This window comes from Nelumbo nucifera, chromosome 5 (assembly GCF_055504915.1).
Source record: "Nelumbo nucifera cultivar China Antique chromosome 5, China Antique-T2T, whole genome shotgun sequence".
In the NCBI taxonomy this organism is placed as follows: domain Eukaryota; kingdom Viridiplantae; phylum Streptophyta; class Magnoliopsida; order Proteales; family Nelumbonaceae; genus Nelumbo; species Nelumbo nucifera.
In genome coordinates this window covers 16,105,306-16,133,112 of record NC_142653.1, presented here as the reverse complement: position 1 = coordinate 16,133,112, position 27,807 = coordinate 16,105,306, and the positions used below count along the sequence as shown (strand labels likewise).

General features: G+C 36.7%; 1 protein-coding gene across 3 annotated transcripts in view; it reads left to right on the top strand.

Moving 5' to 3' along the window:
* Positions 1 to 1,005: 1,005 nt before the first annotated feature.
* ASG2 (transducin family protein / WD-40 repeat family protein) overlaps positions 1,006 to 27,807 on the top strand; it is a 64,534-nt gene continuing 37,732 nt past the window's right edge. For 2 of the 3 annotated variants that reach the window (XM_010268121.3, XM_088887651.1), the window contains exons 1-9: positions 1,006 to 1,303; positions 4,625 to 4,693; positions 9,573 to 9,650; positions 11,450 to 11,584; positions 11,686 to 11,793; positions 12,028 to 12,156; positions 16,035 to 16,150; positions 16,304 to 16,421; positions 18,311 to 18,416. In XM_010268121.3, coding sequence (XP_010266423.1) covers positions 1,232 to 1,303; positions 4,625 to 4,693; positions 9,573 to 9,650; positions 11,450 to 11,584; positions 11,686 to 11,793; positions 12,028 to 12,156; positions 16,035 to 16,150; positions 16,304 to 16,421; positions 18,311 to 18,416 — 931 coding nt within the window. In that variant the 5' untranslated portion in view covers positions 1,006 to 1,231. Of the gene's footprint in view, positions 1,304 to 4,624; positions 4,694 to 9,572; positions 9,651 to 9,769; positions 9,881 to 11,449; positions 11,585 to 11,685; positions 11,794 to 12,027; positions 12,157 to 16,034; positions 16,151 to 16,303; positions 16,422 to 18,310; positions 18,417 to 27,807 lie in introns of all 3 variants that reach the window. The other variant, XM_088887652.1, reaches the window with a different exon arrangement.

Here is a 27,807-nt window from a genome sequence, read left to right as displayed (position 1 = left end):
TTTTGATTTAGAGACTTGGAAAACCAATAAGACCGGTTTGGTTTCAAAAATTGCCCATAATTTAATTAACCGAACTGTGTAAGTACCCCTAGTGCAATCTTATTTGTTTTTTGTTTTATTTGTATCCATTGACAATGAAAAATTACATCTCAAAAGCTAATGCGAAATTTGTTATCATCATATAAAGGAGGGACCATTTTACCAAAACAGAGGTGAGGACCACGGGCCAATTTGCATTTCCATGCATTTACATCAGTATAAATGAAGTTCCCACGACAATGAGCAAATAAACTGATGAACCTGATTAAAAAGAAAGCAGCCCTTCACTAGCCCCTATCATTTAAGCATATTAAGTTAATAATGTTATACTTTCACACCATTCAAATGGATAATAGCATATACATTTCTTTTTAAAAAGATCGATCTAAGTTCAGACCAATTATCTCATATTTTTCTTTTTTTTTTTTTAAGGCGGTTCCGTAGGATTTGGGTTGCGTTGTCCTTGAAGACTGTGTTGTGGGACAGAATGGAAGAACGATAGGAGAGTTCACTGAAATCGGCGAATTAATCATTGGGTTTCTGAACCGGGTCTTGGAAAGGTTACTGGTTCATCGGTTTACCGGTTCATTTGTCCGATCCGATCTGGGTCTAACGACGTTGCTCGAGGACGCTGATTTTTATGGCACGAATCAAAATAAAAATGATATAATATACTAGATTTACATAAAATATTACTCACGATATTTGGACGTGATTTTTTTCCCCAATTTTCTTTTTAAGGGATACAATTACATCATACCGCCTATATCTCCTTGATTGGTTAGTGCTTAGCTCTCTGATCTATTTTCGCTCCGTACGTAATATACGCCAAAATCAAGGTTTACATGATCCACGGAGATGGAAGTTGTGAGTCCATTCAGTTTGGTAGACCCTGATGCACCAAATCTGGTGCAGATCGTAGTTTCTCGGTGCTGTATGTTTTCCATTTCGCGGAATTTTGTTCATGTAGAAACAACCGAAACAAAACAACGTCGTGTGCATATAGGCGGGAGCAACACGAGGCATGTCTCCATATAAGGAGCTCCAGTCTCCCTCCCTCTCTCTCCTCCTTCTCCGTTCCTTTTCTTCGAGAAGAAAGGGAAAAGACGTCGCTGAGATTAAAACACCGACTTTGTAAGAGTCGAAAAAAACATTCTTATTAATCTCTGATTAGGGTTTACCAGCGTCTGCAATGGACACGATGAATTTCTCCGATGGCAACATCTACGATTTGCTTGAGAGTAGAACCATCGACTTCCACTATGTAATCTGATTAGCTCTCCTCCTGTTTTTGTTCGGTTATGCAATTATTTCTTTTATTTCATTTTTCAACTGAGTTCTGTAAATCGCCGCTTGAGGTCAATGATTTCAATCGAAAAGATCTTTCTCGATAACGTTTTCTCTCTCTCTCTCTCTCTCTCTCTCTCTCTCTCTTTTAGTTTGTTTCCCTTGGTTTAACTGAATTACTGTAATTGTCTTTCTAACTTGTTCATGGTGCAATTTTATGGGTATTCTATAAGGAAATGTTTATTTTTAAGTAGAGGTGGTATGAAATTGAAATGTAGTTGGCAAAATATGTGAGAGTTGGCAATTGGCATCACAAGTGGGAGGTTTTTGCCTTTTTTATATCATCAGTGACTATATCGTATTAAAATTTCATGAACTTGCAATATGTTCGTAATCTACAAATGAACACTTGTCACGGTCTCCCACTACGGTACTCCGAAAAGTAACGGAAGCCCTGACTCTGAATCAAGGGGAAGACATTTTTTGACACTGGATGTTACGTTTCTTTTGGTTACTTGATAGTTTTTGAATATGGGCTCCCTAAACCATTATCGTATAAGATCTGGGAAATGACCAGGTTCTTTTCAAATTGCCAGTGACTGCTTTATATATGCTGTTTGGAAGTTATTAAATGATACTTTCAGGTAATGGGAGATTGCCTACTTCTGTTATTTACATGGATTGGTCATGACGTTGTCTTTGTCAAACTACTCGTTGCTTTAAACTTTGAGGTTGTCCAGAGTTTGAAGGCCTTTGTGGGTGGCATTAGTTTTGCTAACTAGATGAGTTGCATTAAATATGGGCCATTGATTGGTGCAATGGTAAAATCTCAGGCTGACAAGCATGAGAACACAGATTTGAATCTGAGGGCAGCCACTTTGTGCAAGAAAATGCCGAAGATTATGTCCATATCTGGTCAGCCCCTTTGAAGACCCCACATAGTTGGGAAAATATTGGATAAGGCCCCTTAGATGAATTGCATTATATCATGATTGCATAACCAATAGCTTCTGCACTTGGTATCCATTCCTTACAGCTCAGTTAGCTATTCTTTGTAGTGATTAATGTTAAACTACTTCCGACCAACTAGGGCTTTAATCTATAACTTACTTATTTTTGGTTCTACTCATGATCTGCCTTTCACTTGGTGGGGAGAAGCTATTGTTTAGTCCAAATTTAATTTTCTTGTTGGGGAAATGTAACTTTTTTCTATAGTCTGTGCAATTATGGTGGATATGTTTGTAGGATAAACATTTTCTCTGGAGTTATAAGGTTATCTTCAAGGTTAGGCTTAGAAGGATGCTTCTCTTGGTGCATGATACATGGAAAACCATCATGCTGATGGAAGGCTTACCTTTCGATGGGTTTAATTGGAAAATGTCTGTTTTTACCTTTTACTGATGACTTTAATTTGATTTCTGACCATCTTTGAGAAGAAAGGCTCTTGTGCAACAATGTCATAGCAATCTTACAGCCCCAAAAAGGGATGGGGATTTTGCACTTGTTTTTTGTTGACAAGTAAAATCACTTCTATTAATCAATAAGTAGGAAGCATTACAAGCATCCCATAGAGAGGCACAAGGTGCTACCTCTCCTTATAGAAATAGTTTAAGTATTTCTTTTGAGCCCAACACAAAAGATTTATATTCACCCCTTATTTAGCTAAAGTATCCACCATTCCCATTAGTTCATCTCCTCGCCCTATTGCATGCTCAAATTCATAGTTCTAATGATCCATTTAAACCTTTTCATCTCATCCCCAAAACACCAAATTATAGATTCTGGTTCCTGCAACCACCCCACCATGAGTTTTGAGTTCCCTCCGATCACCACATTTAGCATATTTTATTCACTTGCAATCTTAACTCATTGTGGTACAGCAAGTAATTCAACTTTAAATGAGGCACCCATTCCTACTGGGCTCAAGAACAAGGCAACAATATGTCCTTACGTATTTCTCAAAAGTCAAAACGCTTCCTATTACTGAGGGTCCTGGATTACCTTGATTACATCCACCAAATTTGAACTTTGCTTTAGGAGGAGGCTGCCAAATCTTATGCACTTTTCCTTCTTAGGCAAGCTTCTAGCCACCACCTCCCAGTTTCTCCATAAATCATCAAAGGAGAACTGCAAGAACAAGTCCAAGGTTCAAATCCAATGAACCACCCTAGCCATCAGACAATCTCTCACCGCTTCTTTTCTTCTCTCCTTTTTTGTGAAAATTTTTGCATTCCTCCTCTTCCTAGATAGTCAATAGCAAAGCAGCCCTCATACATCTCCACATGATTCTCCTCCTTTTCTCAGGCCAAGCAAAAGTAAAACGATCAAATAGAAAATTTACCTCCCATTAGTTGATTCCACTTGCACCCAAATAGAGAGAAAAACCAGTTTCAAATATCAACGGAAAAAGGATAGGAGATTGGTAGGTGGTAACGAATCACACAATTGGGTTTATATGGATGGAGGTATTGTACTTTAACCAAGATGAAACTTTACTAATGTCTGACCAAAGGAAAGAGAAGTAGAGGAAAATGGGGAGAAATGTCTATAAAGAAAGCAGAGACTGATCAATAAAATAAAAAAGGGATAAATTGATAGAGAAACAAAAAGATTATTAGTTGAATATCTCTACCCAAGCACAAAACTTAGACCAAAGTCCTATCAATTCAATGAAAGACAAATGTGGAGTCTTACAAGTCCTATAGAGAGGAGTCATTTCTCTCAAGGCAAGCAGATGCAGTTGTAGGTTAAAACTTGATTATTAATTTTGTAAAATAAAGAGATCATTATTCACCGTTTTTGGGTTCAGCTCATTTTTATTTTCCTTGGGACAAACCCTATCTTGCAAAACAAGAAACACAATGATGCGGAACATTTCTAAAGAAATTTAAATACAAAATGCAAAACCTATAGGGAATGTTGTGGTGGATAGGCCTTGTTGTGAGCTTAACTTAGTGAATTTGGACCAGGTAGTGGATATTTGGGCTCCAGCTTATTGGCAAATTCAGGTGCACCCTGCTACATCAAAAAAATTACTTGGCATTTCATGGGCTATAAAAGTATTTCATGCTGCTTTGTGGTTTAGTCTCTTGTTGTTGAATAACATGTTGAAATATTACTACATAATTGACTTAGTGAATTAGTTAGTTTCTTGAATGTGCACCAATGCTTCATTGTATTACATTGAGGCATCAGGGTAATTTGTTGTTTTTGGCTTAAGTTGTTTCTCTTTGATTTGATCATTGCGCTTCATTAGACATGATCAGGACTAAGATAATTCTTTGTGGTGTTTGATTAGGATGTTAATCAGAAGCTGCAAATGCACTCATCATTGATACAAAGGCTTTCCTTAGAAAAGGAGCTAGAGGTTTGTGTGATTGTAAATCCAAGTGTTTTACAGAGTTGTTATTTGCTTTCTAGTCATTTTAACCAATCTTATTGTTCTTGCATTTTGAGCGTTTTTTTCCTGCCAAACTCTCTCTTTAATGTTTCCTCTGCACTCTAAGGTCATCATCATCTTCATTTACATAATGATTTGAAGTGTTTTATTTGCTTATTTTGTTGATAGTTGAATGAGAACTTTATTGATTGAGAAGCGAATGAGAAATATACACAACTGCCTGTCAGCGCCTCTTTGGATGTCTCGATCCCCAGCCTACACTTTTAAGTTACCTCATATGACAGCATACATCATTCATATGTAGTTTTCATTGGTCACCTCCAATACATCTGTTCCCTGTTTAGCCCCTGTTTTGCAAGTGAATCAGCTATGTTCTTTTTTGGTCTAGGTGCCCAGCAAACTGAGATGACCATCTCCCTTACTGCATGCTTAATTTCTCTCAAGGTGTATCGGTATTGCCATGTTTCTTAATTCAAGGTGTTCTATTTGTTATTTATTATATTTTTATATGTGTGAATCATTTCATGTATTAGTTGGATGGGCTAAACTATCACCATTTTTCTAACAACAGAGAGATGTATTGAGTGACTATAAAGTATAAATATTTTTTGAGAGAAGGTAAAATAAAGATTTGTATTAATGCATATTGTAAGTACAGATTACAAATGTGTCGACAGATCAAACATGTACAACTAGGAACTATTCGTTAGAATTCACAAAAAAGATCCCGAAAATATCATTTTAACAAAAGTTAACACTCAAACCAGTGATAAATTTGAAACATTCAGTTGTCCTTTTAGTGTTTGTGATGTTGGTTATGGAGGCATCCAAGAACAAAATTATGTCATCAGCAAACTATAAGTGTGAAATGTGAATCTTGTCCCTTCCCACTTCAAATCCTTTCACCAAGTTAAGGAGAATAACCTTATCAAAGAGACAGTTAAAGATGTCCATTACCAAAGTGAATAGAAAGGGGGAAAGTGGGCAACCTTGTTTGAGACCCCTACTAGCCTTTAAGTAGCCTTTCGTTTCACCATTTATCAAACACTAAAAACCATGAAGAACCAATACAACCTTTAATCCACCTAATCCATTTTCTACCAAAGCCTCTAATCTTTAAGCAATCTAAAATACAATCCCAATCCATTTTATCATACGCCTTTTCTAGATCTAGTTTCACGAGGACCCCTGGGTTTCTAGAAGATTTTCTGTCTTCCACACACTCATTTGCAATTAGAATGTTGTCCACAATTTGTCTCCCTTTTACAAAAACAAATTGGTTAGTTTTTGCAAAAGTAGTATAGTAGCTTTTAACTCAGTGGAAGTGGAATTTCTAGAAAGCTTCAAATCTTTGTTGGGGTGTAAAGAGGAGAATCTTCCTATTTCCTATCTTGGGATGCCTCTTGGAGGGAATCCAAAATCTCTCAACTTCTGGAGACCAGTGGTGGAGAAATGTGAGAAGAAACTATCATCTTGGAAGAAGTGTTATCTCTCAAAAGGGGAAGGCTTACTCTCTTAAAGGCCTCCTTAGCAAATTTGCCAGCCTACTTCCTTACAATCTTCCAGATTCCAACCAAAGTCAGAAATCAGATTGAGAAGCTTCAAAGGAACTTTCTTTGGGAATGAGGGGGGAAAAAGAGAAGCCACTTAGTCAGTTGGAAACAAGTATGCAAGCCTAAAGAGTAAGGTGGTTTGGGAATTTGACACTTAAAAGAGAAAAATTCTTCTTTCTTAGGCAAATGGCTGTGGAGGTTCCCTAAAGAACCCAATACTCTTTGGACAGCTGTCATTTCAAGCAAATATGGATCAAATGTAAATGGGTGGGATAGCAATCTCCATTTGAACAGGATAAAGTCCACAAATCCTTGGAAAGGTATCATCTCCACTCATACTTCTTTCTTTCCTTTATAAGATATAAAGTGGGAAGTGGCTTTAACATTCTGGAAAGACCTTTGGTGGGGGGAAACTACCCTTGCAGCTTCCTTCCTTAGACTTTTTAACCTTACGCTTGATCAAGAAGCCACTATTTCTTCCTGCCTTCCAGACCAAACCATTGAAAACACCCTAAACCTTCGCCTCAGAAGACCCCTAATGGATTCAGAGATTTCTGAATTAATAGACTTAATTCAGACCCTTAAAGAAGCCTACATCTCCCCCTCCTATTCTGACACCCGAATCTGGACCTTGCACCCTACTGGCGAATTCTCTTCTAAGTCTATGTTCAGGGTTTTGATTGCTGATGAACAATATTTCTCCTTTCCTTTTAAGAAGATCTGGTGTAGCCACATCCCTTCAAGAGTTTGTTTCTTTGTCTGGGAAGCTTGTCTCCAAAAATTAAATACTTGTGATCTCTTGCAGAAAAAGTTTTTGGGAAGATTGTCCATCTCTCCTCATGTTTGCATTTTATGCTTCAGTGAAGGTGAATCAGCAGATCACATTTTTCTTCACTGCAAATTCACCCAAAAGATTTGGTTCCGTTTCTTGAAAATGGCAGGGTACAGCTGGGTTATACCAAAGCACACTATGGACTCTTTGCATCAATGACAAGGAACAGGGTTAAGTAAAAGGGGTAAAGTTTATTGGCAATCAGTGCTACATGCAGTGTTGTGGGGAGTTTGGGATGAAAGAAACAAACACCTCTTTGACAACAAATTCAGGCCCCTGGTGGAGTTAATTTCAGATATTACTTACCTTTGCAACCTCTGGACAGTGAACTCAGATCTGTTCAAAGGACTCTCAGTCAATTATCTCAATAGAGGTGTTTACCCCTGGAGGAGTTAATTTCAGATATTGCTTACCCTTTTTTGTTTCTCCCTCACCTCCATCAGACATCCTTGAGGCATCCTGACCCCATCAGTGAAGGAGTGACCCTAAACTTCGATTGAAGTGCCTTAGGTAAACCTGGCTTAGCTGGTATTGGAGGTACAGTAAGGGATGAAAGGGGCAACATATGTTGGACTTTTAGTGGTCCAATTGGTTTGGCTGATTCTACAAAGGCTGAAGTGGTGGCAGCTCTCACAGGAATCAAAATAATAAAAAATTTGGGAATCCAGAATTTAGTCATTGTAGGTGATTCAGAAAATACTATAAAATGGTTAGGAGACAAAGAGGGGGGACCTTGGAGATTGAGTCACTATTTGGCAGAGGCTAGGGACTCTTTGGACTGTTTAAATGTAAAATTAGTTTGGATTCCTAGGGAACACAATCATACTGCGGATGATTTAGCCAAATGTGGTGTGTATTTGGAGCATTTGTATAGCGACAAGCTTCCTCCTTTGTAATTTGTAGGGGTTCTTCCCCTGCTTTGTGCATCTTCTCATGTACCTCTTCTTCCTTTAATGAATCTTGGTTAAATTTTCTCAAAAAAAATCATTTTAACAAAAAAAAAATTGAAAGCAGGATTCAAAAAACTGATCAGCTTATCTGATTAGCCAACAAGGATGCTGTTTTCAAAATACTGATTGTGGGGAGTTCTTCTAAAGAGGTCTGTGGCTGAAAGCCAGGTATGGATTGAAGCCACGACTTGTTGCACCACCTTGTCCAGAGCCCAGCTTTCTTTCTCAAAAATCCTTTTATTTCTCTCCTTCCACGGTCCCCAGAAAATGGCATGGGGGACTATAAAGTATAAATATTGTGAAAGTAGATGCTTTAAGGTAAATAAAAGTCGTACATGTATGCTTTTCTTTGATTAGGCTTTGGGTCTGCGGTTTTTTAGGTGCATTATTTTCTACTAGTTTATTTGTTACAAGCACATATGACTGTTAAGGTGAAGCCTACTTAGTTACTCCCTCCATCCCTTTAAGGCTCTAACCCCATCCTCATCGCACACTACGAATTGTAGCTCACTAGCTCTTTCGCTGCAGAAATCCAATTAATATGAGTTGGTTGATCCTGGGATCATATATAATGAGAATGTTTCCTAGCTCAAAGTTTGCTAATATTAAACTTGCCCCAAAAAGACTTGTTTATAGCACCTGGCAAGGTTTTTTGACCAAGGGTTAGAGTAGATAGCAATAAAAGCACCTGACATATCTTTTGCCCATGCTGCAGCTGTCAAAATTAAGTTTAAATGACCTAGAGGTTGAAGGTCTCCACTTGCTTACAACTCTTTGACTGTCAAGGCTTAAGTCAGCTATTACCTGTTAGCCCTTTATGTCTTCTTTGGAGAAAGGGTTGAAAATCTACAATTTGTTTCCAAACCAGATGGTTTTGATTTGTTTTTGGAATTCACAACAAGATAAACAATTCACATTGGAGAACACCCCCTTAATGTAGCATCAAATTTTGGTTGCTTTGAGAACCACTATTCCCTTTCTGGGACTTGACACTTTTTATCACATGTTTTCTTTGTATATCATCCTCTATGATGATGGGCATGAAAGATCAATGGAAAAGTAGTTGTGGTGCATTTATGCTGAAATGTCATATTAACTTAGTTCTGAATCACATGTTTTCTTTGCATATCATCCTCTATGATGATGAGCATGAAAGATCAATGGAAAAGTCAGCAGCCATGATCTATGATTCCTGGATACCTGTTCAAAGGATAGCATATCACCTAGGATATTTCTTTTCTTTTCTTTTTGTATCCAACATCTATTTCATATGTGTCCTTGTTGTATCTGGGCAACATAGGAACTTAACTGGTAAAGAGGCTGTTGTTTTCTCTTGTTTGTGTTGCACTGTTGGTTATGTTCATATGCTTTTGTTTCTGGTTGTAATTATATAGCTGTTCTCTTGTGGGCACTGCATCCCTAATACCGCTTGGCTGGGATTATCATATTTCTCATAGGTTTTCTCCTCTGTTCTTAAATGCCTTCTTAAATCATGTTTGGCATTTTAACAGGGACATCAGGGTTGTGTGAATGCTGTGGCATGGAATTCAAAAGGCTCACTTTTGATATCTGGATCAGATGATACACAGGTATAATTCAGCTACTTTATGTGTTCTTTTGTTATTCAACTGATCCATCTTTTTCCCTATAGTTGTTTTTTTTTTCCTTTTAGGTGCTCCTGTAATGGGTAAGGCTACTTGTGTTTTAGTGATGATGCATCAGTAGTAGGAGAAAAGAGAAAAGATGGAGGAAAAGATGCAGAGAGAAATACAGAAGAAAGAGAATGATACACGAGGAAGAGAGAAAAATGAAAGAAAGGGTGTGAACCAATCTTGGATCACTTGCTTGCTACATTAATTTATATACTAATAGGGTATAATAATCGCTAAGCCCTGATTACATAATGCAATTGCAATCACAAAGACTGAAAGACCCTTGACTACTCAAAACTTCCCTTCAAGTTGAGCATAGATGTTTTACATCCCTGGCTTGCATAGATCGTCTTCTAGCTTGTACTTGGGAATAGATTTCCTCAACCAATCGGTCAATTGATCCTCTGAATTCAGAAATTGCAAACACACACTTTCAACTTGTTCATAATAAAATTTCTACCCGCTTCTATATGCTTGGTTTGGCCTTTTCTGAACAGGATTATGAGTCATTATTGTAGCTGCTTAATTGTCACAATAAAGTGTCATAGGTCTCTTAAACTAAACACCCATTTTAGTAAGAAGACTCTTCAACCATAGTAACTTTGATACACCACGGGCCATTTATCTTCACTTGGTTTTCACACTAAATTGAGCAACCAGTAAGTGCTTCTTATTTCTCCATGAGACATTATTTTTTTCCAACAAACATACAGTATCCATAAGTTCACCAATATGTCATCTACAGGTCCAATTAACATTAGTATTGTTTTTCATTGGAAACAGTTTTTCATTAAGGAAATCAAAGAAATACAACTGTCAACCATCCAGAACTAGGTCAGGTGTTGACTGACCCCGAGGTAAACAAATTACAACACGGCCCAGAACAAATTCTCCCTAGAAACCCTTTGTTTTGACAAAGTGTTAGTTAAGCTGTCCACTGATCTCCTGATCCACCTAAAAAAAAAACCCGTCTTCCTTGCTAAATAATTGATTTCCCTACAAATTGTCCAAGTGCCCAGACCCCCCAAACAGCCCCTTACTCTGAGATGCCCATGGTATATGTTTCCACTATAAGATGCCCGTGGTTGGAATATATCTCTTGGAGGTTGATTAACCTTGACCAAATCTACCTTTTGCTAGTCTATCCATTTACTGCCTCTCGATTTTTGGGATTCATACCTCAGTGACTAAGAGGTTAGGAAAGATCATGAGAGATTTCTTGTCGGAACCAGGAGACTCTAAGGGGAACCATTTGATCAATTGGAAAGTCTTGGTCTGACAGGTATTGAAATGCACACTTGAGGTTGGGAAGAAGTCATGCACTCTTCCTATCATCAACCCCATGCTCAGGCACTAAAGTTGTGTTTGACTACCAAAACTTGCCATTGGGTCACTGCTTGGTGTAATGTTAAATTCTTGGTCTGACAAGTGTTCAAACACAAGTTTGAGTCTGAGAGTGTCCACTTTGTGCCCAAAAAAATAACAATAAAAAATAAAGAGTTAAAGGTTAGGTCTGCATCCAGTCTACCCTTCTGGATTGCCAGGATAATCAGTTGGTAATGGGCCTAATGGTCCTTAATATGACAGTTTATATGTTGTCTAGTCGCTAACATGTATTCCTATTGCTTTGTTTATGCTGCCCTTTGTTCCATAACTAAGTGTTCAAAATTAATTGAAATTGTTCATGCCTTCTTGTATTTGTAGTTTTACATATTATGTGTTTTCATTTTCCGCAGCTTAACATTTGGAGCTACTCAAGCCAGAAGCTTTTGCACAGTATTGATACTGGGCATACTGCCAATATATTTTGTACAAAATTTGTTCCAGAGACTTCTGATGAGCTTGTTGTTTCTGGTGCTGGAGATTCAGAAGTAATGTTCTACGTAAATCAACCTTCATTGTTTTCAAAAAACCATGTTTTCCTGCATCTAGTTGAAAATTTTTGTAAATGTGTTTACTGATTTCTTTTCAGGTTCGCTTGTTCCATTTATCTCATTTAAGTGGGAGAACACTTGAAGAAAATTCTATTGCACCTTCAGCAGTGTTTCATTGTCATAATAGGAGAGTTAAGAAGTTAGCTGTAAGATATCATCCTAATAAACATCTTTTTCATTTTTTTTTTGTATTTTACTCTGAATGGTTTTTTCTTATGACGGAGAAATAGGAGCTTCCTTTCAGTTTCTATTTGCAAATGGAAGTATTAAATGTTGAGATTCTAACTTGTTCATTGGGAGGGGGATTGGTTTTGTTAATGCCAATGTTCACATGCATGCTTTGATCCTCATTAGTTATGCAATTTCTGTTCATGTGACAGGTGGAAGTTGGAAATCCTAATGTAGTAATGAGTGCAAGTGAAGATGGGACATTGAGGCAACATGACTTCCGGGAGAGTGCTTCATGTCCACCAGCTGGCTCTTCTCACCAAGAATGTCACAATATTCTAGTGAGTCTTTAGTTATGATTTTTTTCCTTTTCGTTTTGTACAATCATTTCGTTTTTCAATCTTAACTCTTCATGGTTAGCTCCACTGAATACTTGCATCAAATTTGATTCTCTCTTGCACCATCAAAATCTTCAACATTGCATACTAAATAAGGGTTAAACTTTGTACAGCTGGGAAGAATGTTATTATCACCTTATCTTAAATTCTCATTTTTATTTCAATGAAAATTTTTATTATTATAAAAAACACTGTTGATGGCCTACCCCGATTATGAGACTTCTGATTTTGAATGCAGGCTTAGCGATCCTTGCTAGAGCTCTGAGTTCAAAAACACCATAAAGAAAATAAAGTAGTGGTAAGCTGGATAAAGAATGAAAAGAAGGCAGCCTGGACTTATCGAGAAGTGGTGAAGAAAATCAAGTGGTTATTAAGGAGAGCAACAGTAGTTTTTCAGTGGGTTCCAAGGGATGCTAATGGGTTGGCAAATTCCTTAGAAGGCAAGGGGTAAATAGGTAGCGACTTTATTGGGCTCATTTGTAATGACTGTATTTTAGGGGTATTTATACCTTGTTTGCTCTTCATTGTAAATCTTTGTTTATATTTAATGAAATGATACCCTGATAACTATCAAAGTAAATAAATAAATAAATAAATAAATAAATAAAGTAGATACTTTGATGATTCAAGGGGTAGACGTGGTAGAGATCTGGGGTTTGAGTTTGGTTTGGAAGGACCTTTCATCCTTCATAGGGGCTTCAGGATTCATTCTATTGATGTGGTACAAAGACATGTTCTCAGTGTTAGGTCAGTTTGTTGGTCTACTTTCTATTTCAATCTTATGTAGCAATTTGGCAGATGGAGCTTGATGGGTGTTGACAACAGTGTATGGGCTGAACGAGAGTAGCCAAAGGGATGTTTTTGAGGGGGATTGAACAATATAGCTCAGGGGTGGAAGTGGAACACCCCTTGGTGTGTAGGTGGGGATTTTTACATTATACATTTCAATTATTATTGATAAAAAAATTATAAATTTCAGTTTTAAGAAAAAAAAGGAGGTTAATGGCTCACCTCAGACATGCAAGACTGAAGAGATCGTGAATATATGTTATTTGATTGATATTCTATTGCAGGGTGTGCTTATACATGGAATAACCATAGAGATGCTCCTCTCTTGAAGCTGGACAGATTTTTGATTGATGATAGATGGGATAAGTTGTTTTTAAGTGTAATTTAGGACACTATGCCCAGAATCACATCTGACTGTTGAAAGTGGTATTTAAGTAAGGGTAATCTAGTCATATTTATGTTTAAGTGTATTAGAGGGTGTATTTGTAGTTTCTGTAATCACGTATATATTACAATGAATAGGGCTATGTCCAATAGTTCTTCTGTCTTCCCCAAAATCTTTCTCTCCTTCTTTTCTCTCTCTCTCTCTCTCACCTTCCCTCTTTTTTCTCTTCTTCATCTTACTTCTTACCATTGAAGCACAAGTTGGTATTATGGAAACTACTGAAGGGAGTTCAACTATGGTGGCTGGGATCAACTGCTGACACCATCACAGCCGACTGCTGACTTCAGCAGACTGTATAGTTGGCAAATCCTCCTACCGTGAAAAACCCTAAATTTTGATCTGATATGATTTTAAATGTTTTTTGATTATGTTTCAGCCTGTTAATGGGATTTTGATATTTTACTGGAATTTTTCTGAGGAAATTGAAAAAAGCCAAATTTGATTGTTTCATTCAGTTCTCTGGAGATGGGATGTTGTTTGCTATATGAGTTACATTGTTTGAACCATATGAAGTTCCTCTTTAGTCCAAACTTGGTTTTTCTCAGTTTGATGAAATTTTGGTAATTCGGTACCTTGTTTTCTCTCCTATTTTTGTCACCTAGGCCTGGTTCTGTTCTCCTTATGTTGTGTAGCGAATCTGATTCCCTAGTGTAATTGGTGACTATTTTCTGCGTTCTCTGGCTTTTTGATTGAGCTGTTGATTGCTGTATTGGTTTTTTGCAGTCTTTAGAAAACTGGACCAGACCAGCTGGGTGAACCGGTTGAATCGTGACCTAGGATCCTGACCAGTTTGGTCACACCCGAAAAACCAGACTTGCTCAAAACCTGGTGAAAACCGGCTGACTGGCCGGTTTAACTGGAAAACTTGTGAACTGGTTTTGATTTCATAAAACTACCCGGGTCCATATGTAAGTGAAATTTTAAAACGTAGTTAACAAGACTTGAACCCAAGACCTCTTATTTTTACATATTGCTTAATTACCACTAATCCACCTTTTTACTTATGTTAATTAATGACTCTTTATTGTACATATTATATTATGCACATATTTTAAAGAAAATGTAAATTAAAAGGCTTGAACCCTAGCAATTTGTTTTAAAATTTAAGAAGCTTACCATCTATCCACCATATTTAAGTATAATAGAAGTTGTAAAATATATTATATATAGTATTTGTATGACCCATAGTATATATGTATATGTCACATCATCACGGTTCGACCCCGGTTGAACCTCTCCCTTCTCCGGTTCTATGCCTGGTCCGGTTCTCTACTTCTCTGAACATTGTTTTTTTGTTGCCTGGTTCTTGCTCTATGGTAGAAATTGGAGAGTCAAAGGGATTTGGATCATGGTTCAAAATTCAACACAATATGCCCTGTATTGGTGTATTGTATCATATTGCTGTGGGTCCAAAACAGGAAATACTGGCCTTTGGCCCTTTGAGTTTCGGGGGGGAGGTAGACAGGAATAAGACCCACCCTTGAGGCCCTGACCTATTTTTGAAAACAAAAACTAAAAAAACAGCTTCTATTAGGTACAAAGTAGTGATGCACCCATTCTGGCGCATTGGTGTGTGTATCAATACTTTGAACCTTGGTCTGGATATGTTTTGGGGATTGGAGGTAGCCCCTAACTACTGTAAACTTGATAGAAACAAGGTCCTGGAGTGGTCTCAATTCACAAAGTTGTATATTGGTGGTTGTGGAAAGATGAACTACTTAACCAGTGAAGAAAAATAACACTCTCCTGAAGACCTTAAACTTCCACAATGGAAACAAGAAAATCTTGTGATTATGTCGTAGCTAGTTGGCTCCATGCAGCGGCCACACATTGCAATAAGTGACATGTTTCTGTTGTAGAAAAAGAAAACCCATTTTCCTCAATGAGTGTGTGGTAGGCCTTTTTAGGCCGTACCCTTTGCCCCCCCAACCCCCACACAATAAAACGGTGTTTGTCCTATAATTTGTTGTATTTGTTTTTAGTGCATTGTGCATTGCAGTCGAAGGGAAGGAACACTGTCTTAATGGTGTTCTTGCACTGAAATATTTATCCCCTGAGGCGTATGCCTCATGCGCTTTTTTCATGAGATGTGCTAGAGGCGTACGCCTCATGCACATCTTATATAAAAAGACAAAAAAAGTTTTTTTTTTCATTTTTTCAAGATGCATAACATTAGGGGCAAGGGCTTCGCCCCCCAGACCCCCCTTTCAACTAATGTTATGCATCTTTATTCTTCTTAATATAAAAGATTTTTATTAAAAATAAAGAAAAAATGAGATCCCCCCTTCTTCTTCATCCTCCTCCCCTTCCTCCTCCTAACCCCCTCCTCTTAAGGAGGCTTACGCTTCCTTGTGTCCGGGAGGCTTACACCTCTTGCATTCTGAATTATGCCTCATGCCTTTAGGTAGTGGAACACCTCGCGGCACGCCTCCATGTTTTAAAACATTGGATATGATAATTGATGACATGTATATTCATGTATAATTGACTTGTACAGTTTATTGTTTTTTTTTTTTGTTTAAATTTTGTCTTGTTTACCTGGACTTGGTTCTATGGTATGTATTCAGCATTTGTTACCTAATGGCAGCTTGACTTGCGGTGTGGAGCAAAGAAGTCACTAGCTGATCCTCCTAAACAGTGTCTTGCTTTAAAATCTTGTGACATTAGTTCTACTCGGCCACATTTGCTTCTTGTTGGTGGCAGGTACTTTTATGAAGTTGGTTTTCTTTGCAAAAGCAAATTTCAGCATGCACATGCATGTGTTCCTTGTATGAATTAAAAATTTTTGAATCTCAATCTCTCTCTCTCTCTGTCTATTCCTTGTATTGACTGATAATCATTTATAAATGTCTGCAGTGATGCCTTTGCTCGTTTATATGATAGAAGGATGCTTTCACCATTGAGTTCCTCACAGAAAAAGATGAAGCCACCTCCCTGTGTCAATTATTTCTGTCCAATGCATCTTTCTGAACGTGTTAGTTCACAACTTTCTCAACATGGTTGAACTTAAATTATCTTTTTTGCTTAGGTTTCATCTTTTGAATCTTCTGACTGGTTCTTGCAGTATTATTTTGCCTAATTTTGAGACATCCTGCTCTGAGTCAGACATTGCTTGAATGCTTTCATAATGGATGATGATGATTGGCCAAAAACTTCCAGTATTTAATCAAATACTTGGAAATGAATTACTATGTTGTGAAATTATTTATCCTATTCCTCTTTTTCCATATCCTCGACACAGAACATGAATAAGATTTTTATTTCATAAATTGGATCTAACCTATTGGCAAAACAAAATGGATGTAACCTACGAGAAAATGATCAAAGTAGAAGCTTCTCTGAAATGCAAGTAAAGATTTGTGTCTTTCTTTCTTTTCTTTTCTTTTCTTTTCTTTCCCCCCTTTCCCATACTTTTGATTTTGATTGAAGATTATAGTATTCATTGAAAATATAAGAAAGGAGACAAAAAATGATAGGCACTGTACAGGCTATCATGGAATTGATTGATCGTTTGTTGGTAAAATTTCCTCCTCATGATACATCCCTTCACCAAGCTGTCAGTTAGAGAATAAGCCAATCCTGGCATCTATTTGAATGAGATGTTCATTTGGAATCCAGAGATGTTCATGTCGGCACTGACGCACTGTACAAGCTACTTTTTACCAAGCCCCTTGAGGCAAGCCCAAATAAGTCCATGCTAAGGTCTTATTCTAAATCCCTACTTACAAAATTGGTTTTGTGATTTAAGACCCTACCATGGACTTATTTGGGCTTGCCTCAAGGGGCTCGGTTGGGAATCCTGGGGCAGAGTTCGCAGCCCAGACCATACTTAAAAAGTGCAAAAAGCGCCAAATTTAACAATGGTGCTTGCCTGGGCTGAGACACTAGGCACAGACCTTTCTAAAGTGGCTGCATTTGGGCCTAGGTGAGGCACAAGCCTTGAAATGTGCCTCAAGTGTATACCTAGGCGCACCTCAACCACACCTTTTCAATTGGTGGTAGCCTCAAGTGTAGGAGTTTATGAAGGTAGCCACTCTGTTGGTGGGATGGAGATTTAAGGTGGATGGATGTAGAGGATGGGGAGGGTGGAGTGGTTAGATGTGGCAAGTGGGACATATGGTAAGAGGATAGGGAGTAAAGGGATTTGATAAGTTGGAGGATAATATTTCAATCAAAATTATTTGTAGGAGTTAAGTAATGCTGATAAAAAGATGAGAGGAAGATATTCTGGGAGTATGCTAGTGGTTGATGGTTTGGGATTATGGTCATGGAGTCATGGTTCATTGTGATTATCAAATTTGGGGCATTTTTTAAGGAGAGAAGCAGAAATTTTTCTTTGTATGCCTTGGTTAGTTGGTGTTATGTGGTGGATGTGGTTTCTTTAATTGTGGAGTTGATCTTGGTGCATTCAGAACTTGAAGTTGTGGATAGATTGTCCCTGTAGTTCTGGTTTTGTGTTCAGTATGGACATGTATTTATTTATTTTTTCTTGTATTTCTCCTTTTCCTTGTTGGAGTTATCTGAGATGAGTTCAGTTAAGCATTCCTCCTTCGCAAGGTGGGAAGAGTGCACTTAGTTAGGGTTGCATCAATGTGACTGAGTTTATTTATCTATATTTCTTTGTATATTAGACTGGCAGCTTGGGTCAGTTACATGCTGCACATTGCTTTTAAATCTTGATTTTTTTTTACAAGTATAGGGGATTTTTACTTTCTTAATTTGAATATAATAAACATAAAAAAATACTGTATCATAGAAAGAGCGATTTTCTACTTAAATTTTATTCTGGAATTATTGTGATTCTTTATTAGACTTAATGTTGATCATTGTAGTAGTTTCAATTTTTTTTTTCTTTATTTTTAGGGAAGATCAAGCTTGCACCTGACTCATGTTACTTTTAGTCCAAATGATGAAGAAGTTCTTCTTAGCTATAGTGGAGAGCATGTTTACTTGATGGACGTGAATCTTGGTATGTCTGTGGACGTAAAACTTATGGTCTACAATTATTGATTTCTTATTTATTCAAGAATCCAGGCTTTGTATTAGGATGGTTTTTCTGATGCTTTTTTTTGGGTCAATTTCATTCTTTTCCTCTTGGCTGAGATGTGTCCTATTGAAGTATGACTTGGTAACACAGGACTAGAATATTTCTACTATATCTGTGTTTGGAATTAGGATGTCATTACTGGTACATATTAGCATTAGACATGTTCATTAACTATATTTCCTTGGTTTCTGTTAATCAATGGTTTACCTACAGGTTGAAAATTGTTCTGAAAATCTGAAGAACCACTAATTTTTTGGATCAATAACAGAATTTCATTGAAATATAAAAAGATAAATACAAGATTAGAAGAGATAAACTTTCTTAACTCTCCACAAAGAAATTTATTATTGCAATTGAGCCTAAAACAATTTATTCCTTCCAAACCCTTGTTTCGCTAATACATTGGCAAATCCACTAGCAGCTCTTTTAACCCAACTGAATTTCACATCCATATTTTGTGCCAGCTTTTGAATTGCTCCGCTACCAGTTTTAGCCCAAAACAATTATTTTCTTCCTTTCGCAGCCACTCCACTACCAACTTTGAATCAGCTTTCTTACCTTAATGTCCTTTGCCTTTTGCAGCCCCTATGACAGCCATAACCTCAAACCTTAAGGAGTCACCTACTCCAAGGCCTTAAAATAGTCCAATAATTCTGCCTTCACATCTCTGAACACCTCTCCAATACCAGAGGGACCTGGGTATCCAAGAACCATGATTTGATAAAAGTAACCATTGACTTCACTTCTAGCACTCCCATCATAGTTATGTAAGTAGAAATAGATAAGATTTCGTCTTGGTTATGATTTGGACAATGGTAATTTCTAGATTGTGCTGCAAGGTTCTTCTGGCTCCTAATCAGTGTTTATATTATTGGTGACTTAGTGGTTGAAAGCAAGGTTTAAAATTTCGATGTCGGTGGAAATATCGGCCATCCAAATATAAGAAACATGTCGGAAATATCGTATGGAAATATTGTAAAAATTATAAACATGGTGGAAACATTTTAAAATATACAAAATATAGAAAGATATTTTATGAAATGATAAAAGAAGCATAGTCACACCTTTTTAATTTATTTTCTTGTTGAAAATCATTAAACAAAGCTAAGAAACTAAGGTTATAGACAAAGAATATGTTTTGAAGTTGCCCTGTTAACTTTAAGATTCAGAGCAAGAAAAATTTTAACTCACGGAAAATGTAAATGATTGTAATAAATCAACCAAATAATGTATTATACAAACAAAAACTAATATTTAACTTCATGTTTAAAATGAATATTGAGCTTGCTCAAAGTGGTAATCATGTAAGTTAGGTGGACAATAACATTGTTACTTAACATATTTACAATAGTGTACCACCTTACGTTATAATATTATCTCTTGGACTCTACATAGTAGTGGTAGTGTTCACTGGGGAATATGTTGATTCTAGTAAAGTTTCATGTCGCTACTCCACATGGTGTTGGTAGTGTTCATTGGGGAAATGTCGATTCTGGTAAAATTTCGTGTCGCTACCCATGGAAGTGGAAATATGTTGTCGAAATATTAGGGAAATTAGGGACATTTTAAACCGTGGTTGAATGTTGGAAGACAATTTAAGGTTAAACATTGCTAAATGAGTGTTCCACCCTGACCTATTCAAATCCGTATCTAAAACTAATAATTTTGGCTAGTTGAGAGTCTCATTGAGAACCTGATTGAATCTCTAATATATAGATGTGCTAATAGATTATTTCCCTCTCTGCATTTAATGTATAATATATATGATGAAGTTTGTGATTCAATATTTTCTTGGACTAAAACTATGCACTTATCTTTGTTTCCTTCATGCAAAACTAAGTTTTGAAAAATTTTATAAATCTTAAAATATATACATAATAGAATTTCAGGGTGCCTAAGAAGCTTCACCTACAGGCATGTGAGGAAGATGTTCATTTGAGGGGAAAAATGAAGAAAAATTTTTATTTTCTTTTAATTATGATTCATATATCATTATTTAGCTCCACAATTGGTCAAGTGCTAAAACTGAGTTAAGAGCTTTTCTTTTTTTTTTTTTGATAAATAAGAAGGATAAATTCCATTAATAAAAACTGGTGCAGTTACAAGCTTCCCGTGGAGAGGCACAAGCTGCGTCCTCTCCTAACAGTAGGAAGAAAGACAAAAGATAGGAAACAGATTCAGTATACAATTGAGCCCAATACAAACATTCCCTATTTACCCTTTGCTTTGCAAGACCATCAGCCATAGAGTTTGCTGATCTCCCCACCCATTGTATTCTCACTGTCAAGCTTCTTGTTAGGCAGTTGAATTTTTTAATTTCATTCTTAAAACACCACATTATAGATTCTGGATTTTGTAGCCAGCCCACTACCACCTTGGAGTCCCCTTCTATTATCAACTGTTCCACACCTATCTGCACTGCTAACTGTACTCCCTGGATAGCAGCAGCAAGTTCCGCCCTAGTAGAGTTTCCAACTCCTATGGGTCCTGAGAAAAGAAGAACCAAATTCCCACTCTCATTCCTCAGTACCCCTCCCACCCCTGACGCACCAGGATTACCAAGACTACTTCCGTCGAAATTCAGCTTCAAGAATCTTTCAGGAGGGGGTTCCCAAGCCATACTCACTTTAGTCTTTATTGATGAACAATTAGCCACTGTTAACCAATTCCTCTAAACATCATTAAATGAGAATTGATGGAATAGGTCCAGTGATTTTAGCCACAAGATCACCCTATTTAGGATGCAGTCCTTCATCTCTTTTGGGCTTCTCTCCTTCTCTTGGAAAATTCTGGCATTCCTTTCTTCCCACACGGACCAGATCAGCACTGCTCTTGCACACCTCCACATAATTCTTCTTCTTCTGTGCCGCCAAGGGAAGAAAGCAGGATCAAAAAACAAACTTGCATCTGCTGGTCTAACCAACCTGCACCCAGACAATGAGAAGAGCCACTTCCATAACTCTACAGTAAATGAACAAGATATTAGTACATGGTTATATTCCTCACCATGTGACTTGCAAAGAATACACAAGGAAGGTGAGAGACAGAGAAAAGGTTTTCTCTTTTGTAGAATGTCAAAGGTGTTTATTTTCCCATAATACACTTCCCAGCAAAAAGCCATAACCTTAGGGGGGACAGGCCTGCACCAAATTTCCTTAAAAGAGAAAGGCTGGTTGGGGGTAGACTGAATGGATTTAAAGAAAGAAGCGCAACAAAAGGATCCATTCCACTGGGGTGTCCAAATCTGATTATCAGGTTCAGAAGGGTCCAAACATACTGTATCAAGTAGACTTACCAGATTTATGAGAGAGACAATTTCCTTTTTCCTTAATCCTCTACGAAACCCAAAGTCCCAATTTGGTGTTAAAGGATCATTCATAATGGAAAAAAACTTTGACATAGAATGCTTTTTATACCTTGAAACAGAGAACAAAGAAGGGAAAAGGTCCTTCAATGGAGCCTCTCCCACCCAAGTATCCTCCCAAAATAGGACTGAATTACCATTGCAAACATCATACCTGACAAAACTGAGAAACTGAGGAAGAATGCCATGAATAGCTTTCCAAGGTGTTGCCAAGGTTGCCCGCCGTGATACTCTAGAATCCCATCCATTTTCTGAGCGACCATGAATACTACCCACCACCTCATGCCAAAGTCTCTCTCTCTCCACTGGCCACCTCCACAGCTACTTCCCCAGCAATGCTTTATTTATTTTTTAATCAAATTCCCTAACCCCAATCCCCCTTCCTCTTTATTCCGGCATACCACCTCCCATTTTATCAAGTGATCCTTTTTACTTTTCCTCGGCTGCCAATGAAAATCTCTCATCAACTTCTCTAGCTTCTTAGCTTCCCTAGGTGGCATCCTAAACACATATAGGAAATAGGTTGGTAAGTTAGCAAGTGTGGCTCTTATCAATGTGATTCTACCCCCCAAGGATAAGTAGTTTTTCCTCCACGATGTTAACTTCTTTTGGAACCTCTCTACCACTGGACACCAAAAGCTACTCTCCCTAGGGTTTGCCCCTAGCGGAAGCCCCAAGTAAGTCATAGGCCAGGACGAGATAGAACATCCCAAGCTTCTTGCTATAAACTCCACCTCCCTATCCTCCAAGTTAATACCAGCTACACAACTCTTTTCGAAGTTGACACTCAAATTTGACAATCTCTCAAAGCTTCTAACCAAATACTTGAGATTTCTCACTCTCTCCATATCATCCCCATCACAGAAAATCAGAATATCATCTACAAATTGGAGATGGGTGTCCGGAATACCATCCCTCCCTATTCTCCACCCTTTAATCACATCTTCTCTATCAGCCTTTGAGATTATTCTACTAAACACCTCTGCTATTAGAGTGAAGAGGAATGGTGATAGAGGGTCCCCTTGCCTGATACCTCTACAGGCTGTGAAGAAGTCTTTCACCACTCCATTAACCAAGACAGAGTAATGGAGTTAAGAGCTTTTCTAAGATGCACAGCTGGGGTATGGTCTTATGGACTATAGGATATGCTGGTGTATGGAGATTGCTTGGATTTAAATAATTAGGGTGATGTAAGATTGCCTGTTCTGATACCAATAGATGTTAGGGACATAACTTAGGTACCTGAGTTGAAGATTGTGCACTATATTGGGCATGTGCCTGGGCCTGCCGGCCTGGCCCATTCAAAACATAACAAAAGCTTAACCTGAGCCCATCCAAGTTACTCCCTAATTGATAACTTTGATACCGATTTGATGTAAGGCTAGAATGATGCAAGGCAGCAAGGGTGAATCTAGAAATAAATTAATTGGCAAATGGCAATTAGGTTAGGTTAGGAGGGGTCTCAATGCTTGACTACAATTATTCCAGTTTTGTTCTTAAACTGTAAAAAGTTTAAAATTGAAGGAAATATGTCTCTGTCTTTATGATTGGAAATTTTCAATGAAACCTTGTTGGTAATTTGCCCTAGATGGATGTAAATGCTTGATCAAGTTTGGTGTAGTTTCGAGCCTGTCTTGCATAAGGACGAAAATTCTAGGTTGTGAAGAAACATAAAAAATTATGAAATCTAGGGTTCTAGGTGGAATTGAGATGAGATTTGGTGGGATGAAATGTTATAAGTATCTATTGGGTGCGTCCAAATGTGGGAGCAGCTGTAGATGATTTGACCAATTAATAAAAATTCACCTTATCTTTTCTCAAAAAAGAAAGAAAAGGAGAATGGATAAATTTCAGCTCCCACATCACTAGTTTTGATATTGTTGGAAGAGAAGAGAGTAGAAGATAGTGGTAGATTAGAGAGAGAAATAGAAGAGAATCAGGATTTACAAAGAGAACACCAAGACAAGCTCTTTGGAAAAATTCTATTTTTTTATTTTTTCTTCCGCAAAGACAGATGGTAAAAAATATGCCCAGCTTAACTAGGTTGGTTTGGATTAATGTTTGCCGTAATTATGAAATTGCTACTGCATACCCTATTAAGAGAAACCAAAACCACTGCAGCTTCTAATTTATTTATTTATGATAAATTGCAGCTTCTAATTTATTGACCATTGACTTCAAAATTTTGAATGAACTTTAACAATGACCAGACCCCACATCAAGGATGTAAAAATAACTAAGTTATTCCTATGAACCAAAATTTATAAAAACAAGGAAAAAACAGAAATTCTAGACTCTTAATGTGGATGCAACCTTGTTATTTTATCTTAATGAAAATTTCTGCTTACCATCTAAAAAGGGGAAAAAGACTACAAGACCAATTTGATGCCCACATCATTGCCACAGTATCATGGTGAAAGGGGCAGATTCATCATGCACGCATTGGTGAGACAGGAGCATCCCCTTTCTAGGTCATTTTATTTTTAAGATTCTATTAACCCTGACAAGGATGGGTGATCTTTTGTTATCTCCTTATCTGACTCTGTTTAACTTTTTTTTTTGATAAATAATGAAATTCTATTAAAGATAAGATAAAGTGTTACAATAAAGCAACACAACAAAGGTGCGAGGTGTAGCCCCCATTACAGAATCAGAATTACAACTGAGCCAGAAAAAGTTCAGACTTATGCATCCCCAGTTTTGCAAAATTATCAGCCATCCCATTTTCTTACCTCCATTCCCATTGGATAATAAATGTCATGTCTCTAATGAACCATTTAAATCTTTTCATTGATTCCCTGTAATTCCAAATCACTGTTTCCGGTTCCTTCTGCCACTCTACTACCAATTTAGAGTCACCTTGAATCAACAACCTGTCATAGTTAGGTCTATATCAATGTGCACCCCTTGCAAGACTGCTATTTTTTTGAAGAGTAAAAATAAAAATATTCCATTAATTGAAATAAAAGGAGACATACAAACTGAGAGGTGTCAAGGTGACACCCTACCAGAACCAAACAACTAGAAAGCAAAGGACACTTTACAAAACAGAAAACTGATCAACATTACAAGTCTGTAAATCAAGGACACCAGAAAATTTCCCCCAATTCTGATCTCCTAATCTGACCAAATTCTGTATGCTCTAAGATCCAATCTGATACCAATTTTTGTTTTGAGAAGTAGAGTACCAATTTCAACCATGGAAATTAGCAGTTCAATACTCTTGTGCTTATTCTTGAACTTTCTCCTGTTTCTTTCATTCCAGATAACCCAGCATACTGCAAATGTGATAAAGCTCCACTCTACCTTTGCTTTCCTGCTACTATTGAGCCTTGGCCAGGAAGAGAAATTCTGCTGATGCTCTTGTATGAGTAAAACAAGCGATAGACTGTCTCCTCATTCTTGCTGAGCCGAACCAAGCCAAATATCTGGCTATTCGAGTTCGACTCGTCAAAACACTACGAGGCTCGATCTCAAGCTCAATTTAAGCTAGACTTGAGCTCAAATTTGGCTCAACTCAAAAGTTCGAAAGTTCGAGCTTGACTGTGAGCCAAATTTCCTATAAAATAAAACATTAAGAATTATAAAAACTAGTTATTGTTATACATATAAAAATTAAAATACTATATACATATATACATGCATACATATATGTAAAATCTTGATTAGGCTCGTGAGCCTCATGAGCCAAGCTTTATTGGGCTCGAACTCAGCTTGAAGTTTGGTTTATACCAAGTAGGGGTGAGCAAAAAAACCAAAAAACCAAACCAACTGAAAAATCGACCAAAACCGAACCGAAAAATCGGTTGACCGAACTGGTCGGTTCGGTTTCAGTTAACCAATATAGAAAACCAGTGGTAAACCGAATTGACCGGTATACATATATTTCTATATATTTTATATACTATAAATTAATAAATATGCATTATATATGAATATATATTTATACTATATGATATATTATTTAAAATATAATATTGTATATATATTTATAAATTTTTATTATATATTTATATTTATTTTTATAATTTATATTATAAAAATTAAAAAACCAAAAAACCTTCCATTTTTGCACTCTTTTCATTTTTAAAAAACAAAAAAACCTTCCACTTGCAAAATTTCGCAGTAAACTTTCCATTTTTGCACTCTTTTCACCACAGCGCATCCCTTGCAAGACAAATGTTTTGAAAATTGTCATCGTATCGTAAATTGTAAAGAGGTTTAAATCAAATCGTAAGCTTTTTTCTGATTTTTCTAAAAATTGTCAAAAAACTATAAAAATGCCTAAACCCATTAAAAATTATGAAAATGAATGACTTTGTACTAATTTTTAGCCTATTGACATAACATAAATAGGTAGTAGTAGTGCTATGGTAGTCGACCGGTAGTGAGTCTGACAATTATACCAGTGTCATAAATCGTAATTCAATAGATGCCATGGGCATGATCAAGTTCAACTTCAATGTTAAGCAATAAAAAATTATATCCTTAATTGTATTGCTATTTGATATGATCATATAATTATATAAATATGAGCTTTACATGACGTCATGTTCATGTCTTTCAAGTTTCAATAATTTAAGCCAAATCAATACAATAATACAATAGTGAAACAATGCAATTAAAGAAATTAAGTTCTGAAATCTATTTTTTTTTTTGGTAATTGATACCAATGCTTATTTGGATATAACTCATAAGCACATCCATTGACATAAACAGCTAAACAACCAAAGAGATGCTATGTGTACAAGTATGATAAATTACAAATCTAGGCAAATCATAAGCCTAACCATATACACTAAACCAACATAAATAAAAACTTATACACTGAAGGTAACAAAGAAATCCTCACTGATCAATAAGGAATATAGAGTTCTTCAGTGTTCAGCAAAGATGCCCTATTCTATCGTTGCCTCCAACCATTGATAAACAAAAGGACTCCTAACAAAGAAGAACAACTAACTTAAAAATTAAAATATGACATAGATAAAATGAAAAGTCTTATGAAATAATGAAAACATAGCATGGGTCAAAAATAAGATGGAGAAAAATGGGGGTGAGCCCTTGTTTTGCATTATAAAAACAGAAAAGTATAAGAGGTTGAAGCTAGGGGTGAGAAAAAACCGAAAAACCGAACAGGTCGGTTTGGTGTTTTTAAAAAATCGAAGGTACCGGCTCGGTTTCGATTAACTAATATAGAAAACTGGCGGTTAATCGAACCGACCGGTATACATATATTTCTATATATTTTATATATATTTATGTATATTATATATATTATATATTTTTATATCTTATAAATTAATAAATATGCATTATATATAAATATATATTTATAATATATGATATATTATTTATTATTTAAAATATAATATTTATAATTTTTATTATATATTTATATATTTTTATAATATATATTATAAAAATTAAAAAACCGAAAAACTGAAAGCTAACCGAACCGGTCAACCGGTCCAACTGGCTTTGGTTCGGTTCTGGTTACCGGTTTCCCAAAAACTGGTAGTACTGGTTTGGTTCCAAAAAAGGCCCACGGTTTGGTTAACTGAACCATGAGCACCCCTAGTTGAAGCCCCAGTGTTTGTATACAAAAGAAAAAGGAAAAAAATGAAGCAAAAAAAGAGGAAATTGCAATAGGGCGGAGCCCCTGTTTTCATTTTAAAATATTCATTGAAAAACAGAATAGAAGAAATGTTTTGTATCAAAATAAGAAGGGTTGGACCTTACCCCTTTCATCTTCAACTAAAAAAATAACAGAAATCAGAAAGAGAAAAAGAAAAACCCTTACCTTCCGTGCAACAAAAGCAGAAGAATGAAAGAAATGGGGCGGAGCCCCTGTTTTGCGTCAAAAGAAGAAGAAATGGGGCGGAGCCCCTGTATTGTGTCAAAAGAAGAAGAAAAAGAACTTTCATGTAAACAAGGGGATGAGGGTTG